The sequence below is a fragment of the Palaemon carinicauda genome, chromosome 2 (assembly GCF_036898095.1).
Source record: "Palaemon carinicauda isolate YSFRI2023 chromosome 2, ASM3689809v2, whole genome shotgun sequence".
Taxonomy (NCBI): Eukaryota; Metazoa; Arthropoda; class Malacostraca; order Decapoda; family Palaemonidae; genus Palaemon; species Palaemon carinicauda.
Genome location: NC_090726.1, coordinates 158,997,371 through 159,007,606, shown reverse-complemented (window position 1 = coordinate 159,007,606; position 10,236 = coordinate 158,997,371). Strand labels below are relative to the sequence as shown.

The following is a 10,236-nucleotide window of genomic DNA, read 5'->3' as shown; positions in this document are numbered from 1 at the left end:
CGATGCGTCCGTATGGATGACAACCGAGGGTGGAGGTAGTTGAAGAGGTACCGACCTTTTCAGATTCCTTGCCTCCGACCATGGCTTGAGGAGTGATCGTAGCCGAGTCGGCAGAGGTCTCTTGAGATCTCTTCAAGCGTTTGATGCGTATCTTCTCCAGACTCCCGAAGCATCTTTTAGCTGTGCTCTTAGCAGTGGGTCTGTCATTGAAGCAAACTGGAGGGAGCCGAGCACCCGTTCCCGTTGTCGTCTTGAAATTCCTTTGGATTTGAGAAGTCTCTTGACAGATCTTGCTATTTCCTTTCTCTTCTTCAGTGGAATGGAAAGACAGTGTGACTGGAGGTCCCAAGGGATACCTAGCCATTGTAACTTCTAAGCTGGAGAAAGTCGAGACTTTTTGGTGTTTATCTTGAAGCCCAAATGTTCCAAGAATTGGATCACCTTTGTGGAAGCTTGCAGGCATTCTTCTTCTGATGCTGCCCACACCAGCCAATCGTCCAGGTAAGCCATCACCTGGACGCCTTGTAAGCGTAGTTGTTGAACGATCGTCTCTGCGAACTTCGTGAAGATCCTTGGGGCTATGTTTAGCCCGAAGGGCATGGCTCTGAAGGCGTACTGTCTTCTTTGAAGCCTGAATCCTAGGTAGGAGGAGGTCTAGCGATTCATTGAAATGTGCCAGTAGGCATCCGCCATGTCTATCGAGACTGTATATGCCTTTTGAGGCAATAGGGCTCTTATGTGCTGAAGAGTCAGCATTTTGAACTTGTCTTTCATGATGAACTTGTTGAGAGGGGACAAGTCCAGAATGACACTGAGTTTGTCGGAGTCCTTCTTGGGAACACAGAATAGTCTTCCTTGTAACCTGATGGACTTTTCCCTCTTGATCACCTTCTTGTTCAAGAGTTCTTGGACGTATTCTTCCAGAATGGGGGTGGAGTGTTGGAAGAATCGGTGGAAAACTGGAGGTGGTGTTACCCAGCTCCAGCCTAATCCGTTTTTGATGATGCTGTGAGCCCAGGGATCGAAGGTCCAACGATCCTGGAAGAGGCGGAGTCTTCCTCCCACCGGAAGCATCTCATTGCTTTTGGTTGCCGGAGGGTTTACCTCCTCGACCGCCTGCTCCCTTACCTCCTCTCCCTCTGGAGGGACGTCTAGAAGAGTCTCTGCCGGTGCCTCTACCTCTGGGAGGAAAGGTAGTCGACTGCCTCTCATAGGCGGGCGTGAAGGCTGGTGACTGAGTCACCACCGGCTGGAGTACCAGTTGGAAGGTTTGTTGGGGCTGAACCACCAACTGGGGAGCAGCGGTTGCAGGAAGTTGGTGCTTAGCCTGACGAGGCTGTGGTCTCGGCTTCTTGGACTTCTTCTTCGGTTGGGGGCCCTCATCCGGAGAAGATTTCCTCTTTACTGACATGCCCCACTTTTGGAGAAGGTTCCTGTTCTCCGTGGCGGCCTTGTCAAGAATCTCTTTCACCAAGTCATTGGGGCAGAGATCTTTCCCCAAATGTTGAAGGAAATCAGCTTCCTTGGTTCGTTTTTTACTGCGGCAGATGCAAACACGAACTCTCTGCAGGCTCTCCGTGCCCTGACGAAGCTATAGAAGTCTTTCGTCAGAGTAGCTAGGTGGGTCTTGGCTAAGAAGACCATGTAGATGCCTGGGGTCCTGTGTTCCCCAGCCATTGTCTCCATAATCACCTGGAGGGAAAGGGAGGCGGCCAGCCTCTCTTTCGTGTCCTGCTCCCGACAAAGGAGATACTCGGAGAGCTTGGGAAAGTTCTCACTGAACTGTCGTCCAGCAATGTTGGCCTCCAACTTTCCCACAGAGAAAGTTAACTGGATGTCCTTCCAGTTTTTGTCGTCGGGGGGTAGGGCAAGTGAGAGGGGCCTATATTCCTCCCAAGTAGTGCAGGGTTTCCCTTCCTCTACCGCCTTCAGTACAGCTAGAAGATACTTCTCTGCGAAGGGGAAGACCATGGTGTTCGGAGCAAGAAAGGACAGGTGTTTCTTGCTAAGGGCCGGCACCTTCGAATTGGTGTAGCCCTTGTCCTTCAAACAGCCGGCTAGCAGTGATTGAGCCTTAGCGTTGTCAAACACAATGACCTCTTTTGGCTCGGTTTCCTCCTTGGAAACAGGTTCTGATTTGAGGCGGATGTAGCAGTCTGGGTATGCCTCAAAGCTAGGCCAGAATTCCACCTCTTCTAGGGGGACAGCACCTAGCTTGTCATTGACGAAAATCCTGCCGCTAGTGATAGGCATGTGCTCGGCATGCCTCCATGGGTTAGTCACGGAGCAGGTTGGAAGGTCCTTCATGTTCATCCTCCTCTGAGGCTCACGTTGCTTCGTCAAGCGGAGGATTTCTTTCTTGAAATCCTCATCCCTCTTGCGGAACCTCTCCTGGAGGATCGCCATCATGGCCTGAAAATTGTCCATGGAGTCGTCCGCTCTTGTGGGCATAGGAGTGGACGATGTAGAGGGGACTGGTTCCGAGATGACTACGAAAGCGACGGAGGGCGCGGTGGCGCCTTCTTCTTCGGAGTCAGGAGCCGTTCTAGGTTCCTCTTCTTGACCCTCGTCCATCAGGGTCCTCTCGGTGATATCCGACACCTCTGACATCCTGTCATCGTCGTCGAGATGGATGTCCTGAAGTGCGTCCGAAACATCTGGGTCGACCGTCAGTTGGACGCAGGGGATCTCGGGTTTGGGGATGACAGCATCTGCAGATGCCTTAGGAAAGAGCATAGCTCTCATCTTCTCGCTGGGAAGATAGGGCCCCGTGGCGTTTATTTTTTAAACCACGCACCCACTTGTGCAGTTTCTCACGAGCGATGTCCCTTGACTCCGCATACGGGGAGCCTCGAACGCCTCATGGAGCAGGTCTTTGCAAGTAGTGCAGACCTGCGGGTCCCAGTACCTAAGAGAGATCCCTGGGTGACAGAGCAGCTGGCGTGGGTTCGGCACGCCAGGTGGCCGTAGAAATCACGGCGCCGAACGCTGCAGAAGGCGCTCTCACACCGGATGTAATCCTCCTGTAAAGAAGAAAGGGGTACATGAGTATGCGGGAATCTATAATGATAGAATTACAATAATACGTACTAGATTAATCTTAATGTAATCTTAATTATAATATAAGATTCCTTTCCAAGTGTAAGCTTAGGATAGGTAAGCTGGAAATGAAGCAGGAAAGACACATACTTGTGAATCCCGCCCAGCCAATTGCCGTGACCTTTCTCCATTACTAACTCTAGGGCTTCCGTTCTGGTAAGCCCTAAGGGGAAGCTATCCCGTAGGGATAGAGTAGCGGGGCTAGCACTTCCTCCGAGGTGTTAGTAGCGATGAACGGGAGAGAGCTGATGATCATTCATCATTGGGAAAAGTGGAAAATAATTATCCCCAATTTAAGTACTGTAGGTCCCAGCAAGGGACTGGGCATGGATGCATAGAGTATGCTAGAAAATTATATTGCATAACTACGAGAGAGAGAGAGAGAGAGAGAGAGAGAGAGAGAGAGAGAGAGAGAGAGAGGAGAGAGAGAGAGAGAGAGAGAGAGAGAGAGAGAGAGAGAGAGAGAGAGAGAGGAGGAGAGAGAGAAGAGAGTGAGAGAGAGAGGAGAGAGAGAGAGGAGGAGAGAGAGAGAGAGAGAGAGAGAGAGGAGAGAGAGAGATATATATATATATATTGTTTTACGTACGTAAATGTAAATTTTAAACAGAAAAAATATGATAGGTTACAGCATGTATATTCTTCAGACTTTTAAAACCTTCCCTTTAACTTAATGCATACAGTACTAAACTAAAACAGGCACAAATATTAAAATGTTAGAATATTAAAGTAAAGAATAAAGATTGTTACTGTACTCACCACGAAAGAAGTTGAAGAAAAACTTGAATGATGATGGCGATGAATTTGCTGCACAGTAGAAATGATGATGATGAAGCTGATGATGTCTTCTACTGTGCAGCCAATGATAGTATTTTACGTCTCTTCAGACGGAGGTGTCTTTTCCTGGGACACCTCTTCAACTTCTTCCTGGGAAACTTCTTCAATTTCTTCCGAAGGCGTACTAGCAGGAGGAACTGGCTCTTTTTTGCGAGGCTGGAAGAACATTGTGATCGGAAGTTGCTGCCGCTGCTTCTTTTTTCGCTCTAAGAGCATCCTGTAGGGAGTCATGTCTTCATCGATCTTGTTGCAGAATTGCATAGACCGAACCATATCCTCGTCCCACTCTTGCAACATTTCTTTCACCTCCTTTATATGGTTGCAGACCTTGGCAAGCCGTTCTAATGTTAAGCCCGTTTCTTCGACATTTTCTTGGGTCTCTTCCTGTGTTTCGCTCTCTTCTTCACTGGCCGATTTTGTCAGGTCTTCTAGGTCTGCGTCAGTTAGCGGCTGGGAATGGCAGTCCAACAACTCGTCGACGTCTTCAGTCGTCATGTCGCCAAACCCGTCACCTCCAATTATGGCAGCCAACTGCACAGATTTGCGTATTGCAGAGTGTTGGATTTCCGACGGAGTAAATCTCTCATCGTCGTAAACAATCTGGGGCCACAACTTCTTCCAGCTTGCATTCACGGTTGCAGGTTTCATTTCTTGCAGTGCCTTCTGAATGTTCTGCAGGCACGTGGCTATGGTGTACTGCCGCCAGTACGCCTTCAAATTAAAATCTTCATCTTCATCTTCTTGGGCAGCATCCACACATGCAACGAGGTCCGCCAAGGTACTCTTCGTGTAGAGGGCCTTGAACGCCCTGATAACCCCCTGGTCCATCGGTTGAATTAATGACGTGGTGTTGGGTGGCAGGAACTCAACCTGAACGCCCTCACGCGACAGGTCAGTTGTGTGTCCACCAGCGTTATCCATAAGGAGAAGGATCTTGAATGGCAAGCCCTTCTCTAAGAGATATTGACTGACTTGCGGGATGAAACACGGGTGGAACCAGTTGGAGGTCAGCATCTTCGTAATCCATGCTTTTGGATTATGCATCCAGTACACGGGAAGGAGATTCTTATTCTTATTTTTCAAAGCGCGAGGATTTTTCGACTTGTAAATAAGCCCCGGCTTTAGCAAAAATCCAGCAGCATTGCCACACATCACGAGGGTAACGCGATCCTTGAATGCTTTAAAGCCAGAGGCTTTGGCTTCTTCTTTGAACAGGAAAGTTCGCGACGGCATTCTCTTCCAAAACAAGCCGGTCTCATCCATATTAAACACTTGTTCCGGCTTGTATCCACCATCGGCGATAATATTTTTGAACGTCTGGTTCACGTAAGTTTCAGCAGCGGCAGTGTCAGCGGAAGCAGCCTCGCCATGCAGGGAAACGCTTTTCAGGGCGAAGCGTTTCTGAAACTTCGCGAACCATCCTTTGCTGGCGGAAAAACGTTGTTTCTGAGGCTGGGAATCAGTGGATGTCCCTGGTTGAGGTTCATCTACATCATCATCTTCAGCATGGTCGCCATCGTCGTCTTGAGGTTCCTTTGCCGCAAAATTCTCATACAAGCTCGCAGCCTTGGTTCGGATGGTGTTCGTATCCAAGGCTATGTTCTTCTTCCGGCAGTCGGCAATCCACACTGCTAAAGCACCTTCCATGCGTACGATCGTTTTATTACGCGTGGTAACGACTTGCTTCGCTGATCTGCTAAAGGTGATGGTAGCCGTCTTTCTAATGTTTGCCTCGTCCTTCTTGATATAGCGAACGGTGGATTCGTTGACTCCAAAATGGCGGGCTGCGGCCGCGTAACTTCTACCGTCTTTTAACATATCGAGAAGCGTCACCTTCTCAGCAATCGTCATCATCTTTCGGTGGGGTTTAGGCTCACTACCAGCCTTAGTAGAAGCAGAATGCTTGGGAGGCATTGTACAGTAGGGTTTAACAGAAAGTTCAACTTAAAACAGTCACGCACAGCACAGATTAAAGTTCACAATAACTTAACAACATCTACACAGCGATACGGCGGGAGACAAAGTGACCGCGAATACGTAGATGCTGCGGGTTGGAGATGCGGGCAAAACACCAATCACAGGCTAGATAACAAAACTTGGGTTCTGATTCGTCATCTATCAGCGCTTGAACCAATCACAACCCGTCTTATATGCTACGTAGGTTACCAATTCAAAGTACAAGGTACCCTACGTATACAGTAATAATAATACACTAATAATAATACACTAATAATAATACACTAATAATAATAATAAATAATGATAATAATAATAATAATAATAATAATAATGATAATAATAATAACAATAATAATTTTAATAACAACAACAATAATAATAATAATAATAATAATAAAAATAATAATAATACAGCTCTATCTTAGAGTGTTCTTCGGTCCTCCCTTGGATCGCCACCCGCAACCCTAGCCAACCGCCGGCTGAGCTGCGGCTGGATGGAAGCCTGATCATAAAAGGTTCTTCCTTCCATTTGAACCCTCCTTCTCGAGGAAGGCGAGGTTACGGTAGTGAGCTGCCGCCCACCCCTCTCCTTCCATCTTTGCTTTCTCTCTCTCAATCAAGTGCCGGTCCACTGTTGCACAACTCTGCCGGCAACAGCCGACAGTGTAGCCTAGGTCTCCTCCCAGTCACATGGATCGATGACAGGGTAGGGGTAACTACAGCCGGTTGCCTGCCGGCTGGCGGTGGCCGACATGTCGGCGGTCCGCCAACAATACTTGAGATTGGCTCCCTTTCCCCACCACATAGACTGATGGCTGGAATGGGTTACTCTACACCGACGGCCCGCCGGAGTCCGGCGTGCCTCCGATACGCCGGCTCCACCTATTTCATATTAAGACAGTGGACTGCCCTCTTTCACTAACCCTGCCAGTAGTGCGCCGGCAGTGTCTGTTGTATGGCTGTATACGGTAGCCAGTACATCTGTGGTATAGTACATATCCTAGACAGAAAACTATGGTGTATACAGTGAGCCCTTGCTACTTCGCGGATTCACCACTTCGCGGGTTTTTTTTCATAACCCATACAGGTATATATATACATATCGCGGATTTTCCGGAAATTTCGAAAATACCGCAATATCTAAAGACCCCAAATACGATATTTCGTTACCTGTAATTCCATTAATACTGTAATTAGTAATATCTGCTCTTACTGATTGTTCATTGCATTACATATGACATATATACTGTATATATATGTATATATATATGTATATATGTCTTACTTATAACTGTAATCGAACAGTTTAACATGTTTTTTCAAAAAGGCCCATAAAAGAAACACAGGAAATATGAATAAATCACACTATATTTCGGTCAATAAACATCGACCCTCTTCAGGATGTAAAGTAAAAATGAGGGATACAGTGGAGAGTGACGGTTTATATATGAAAGCAAAAGGGTGTGTTCAATTGTTCTATAGTTGTTAAAATTGCTGGAAGGATTAGCCAAATTTAAAGAGCACCTGTCCGTACAGAAGGAAAATCCTGGAATCAGCCATCATAAATCAATCAAACACAATGAACCTATCTGGGGGCCAATGGAAAGCTGACACAGTGGACAATACTCTTTTCAACCCTATCATTAAGAAGATAATCCACGGAGACCGACCACCAGACATGCATCAGAGGTCAAGACTTCCTCCAAGCGGCTCAACAATAAGAAGACGCACCTGGATGTAATTAAATTTGGCTAATCCTTCCAGCAATTATAACAACTATAGAACAATTGAACACACCCTTTTGCTTTCATATATAAACCGTCACCCTCCACTGTATCCCTCATTTTTACTTTACATCCTGAAGAGGGTCGATGTTTATTAACCGAAATATAGTGTGATTTATTCATATTTCCTGTGTTTCTTTTATGGGCCTTTTTGAAAAAACATATGTATGTATATATATATATATATATATATATATATATAATATGTATATATATATATATATATATATATATATATATATATATATATATATATAATATGTATATATATATATATATATATATATATATATATATATATATATATATATATATATATATATATATATATATATGTATATATATACATATATATATATATATATATACATATATATATATATATATATATATATATATATATATATATATATATATATATATATATATATATATGAGGAGGCAGAAGTCTAAATGGAAAGGGATCTCTGGTAGTGGTATCCCTCGCCCCAGTTTTAATACCGACACCCTTTAGGGGTGAGCAGGCTGGATATATTCCTAGCATTCCATGCAACTTTTCTCTGGTATATTTAGCAGTATTTATACCTTTGAAATGGTGCTTTAAGGAGCATTTCACGGAGCAACACAGGTTGAGCATAGAAATTAATATATATATATATATATATTTATATATATATATATATATATTATATATATTATATATAATATATATATATATATATATATATATATATATATACATATATATATATATATATATATATATATATATTATATATATATAATATATATATACATACATACATACATACATATACCATGGCACTTCCCCCAATTTTGGGGGTAGCCGACATCAACAAAGAAACATATATATATATATATATATATATATATATATATATATATATATATATATATATATATATATATATTATATATATTATATATATGTATATATATATATATATATATATATATATATATATATATATATATATATATATATATATATATATATATATATATATATATGTATATCTCTATATCTATATATATCTATATCTATATATATTGTTGTGTGTGTATGAATCTAGGATTTTTATTTTAGTAAACTTGAAGTTAATAAACTCGTAACTACCATTAGGAAACCTTAATTTTCTAATCCAAAAGAGGTTTTTATAAATTACTTTCTTCCCATAGATTGAAGATCGTAAAAAGCAATTCAAAAGAGAAGGAAAAGATCCAAGAGTCGACGAAGATGATCCTGTGCAGATGAAACGTGCAATTTACGTACAAACAATGAAACTTTTTGCAGACCTAGAGCGAAAACGAAGAAAGCAGGAAGACCGAGATCAGGAGGAAAGAAAGAGGAAAAGAGAATCTGAGATTCAGGAGGAAGAAAAGAAGAAAGCAGAAAAAGAATGGCAGAAAAATTTTGAGGTATGTTGTTGGTATTTTTTTTGTTGCATTGAATCTGTTGCAGTAATTCAAATGTCATAGAAGATTATTTGCTCCGTAAAGTTATCTTTTTGGAGCCATTTATTGCTCATATTTTTTATTTTGTGTGCATAAAGAAATATTAATTTCCAAGTTTTCAGCTAAGTGTTAGAAAGCTCTTTCATTGACTTTGTACTTCCAAAAGTAATGTTAACAAAGGGTATGGTATAATCTGACGCATGCACAATGTTATTTGATATGTGTAGCATGAAGTGAGAAAAAAGTGGTCAGGTGTTTTGTTGAGAATGTATGCTATACTGTATATAATCTTGGATAGTATTATACTTTATTTTCTAATGTCATATTAATTATTCTGTCGTATTATGTGAATATATTTGGTGTAGTTGTGATAACACAGTAAGACTAAAGAGTTCTGAGAAAATCACAGTAAATAACTAACGCCTACAACGGATAACCTTTCATACCAACCTTACCGAGACAATCAGTCATTCTATTTACTGTTGGGAGTTATAGTACATGCGTTGTGACATACAAAATGCTTTCAACATTTTATTTTCTATTTAGCACTACTCCCCAGGACCCTTAGACCACTACTATGTTGCTTTCTATCTTATACCGTTTGTTCAAAAATAACGTGTGGGCAAGTCCTAAAAGTGTAGACTTGTGACTAGGAATTCATTAAAATGCTCTATATTATAAAACTATGGGATATTCTGCATACACAAAAAAAGGTGATTAATTCATATGAAGTAATGGAAAATGAAAGAAAACTTTAGGAAAGACGTAGACTATGAGCAAGACTTTTAGATTTGGATATGTATCAAACTTAAATAGATGAAGATGATGTAAAAACATAGTTAAAAGGAATAAAGAAAAGAATTGTTGCTTATTTTGAAGATATGCTCTTGCTATTAACAATTATATGTTAAGGTTACAAACAAAATGAGAAAGGGACAAAGTCATGAACAATATCATGAAATGAAGGATCCTCAGTGACTTAAACCTTTATTGAGGTCACTTTTACCAACACAGAATTACAAGGAGTTGCAAAAGGGTACAGTATTCCCCCAATCATCATGCTTTTATGGCTCAGTGGCTGATA

At 42.1% G+C, this 10,236-nt stretch overlaps 1 protein-coding gene and 1 long non-coding RNA gene across 2 annotated transcripts in view; one reads left to right on the top strand and one right to left on the bottom strand.

Annotated features, from left to right (window-relative positions):
* The window catches only part of LOC137628288 (uncharacterized), a 361,246-nt gene that overhangs the window by 101,460 nt on the left and 249,550 nt on the right, over positions 1-10,236 (bottom strand). The window lies entirely within an intron of this gene.
* LOC137628277 (dnaJ homolog subfamily C member 8) overlaps positions 1-10,236 on the top strand; it is a 274,911-nt gene that overhangs the window by 219,898 nt on the left and 44,777 nt on the right. The window contains exon 5 of the mRNA XM_068359443.1: positions 8,877-9,116. Within this exon, the coding sequence (XP_068215544.1) occupies positions 8,877-9,116 (240 nt within the window). The remainder of the gene's footprint in view (positions 1-8,876; positions 9,117-10,236) is intronic.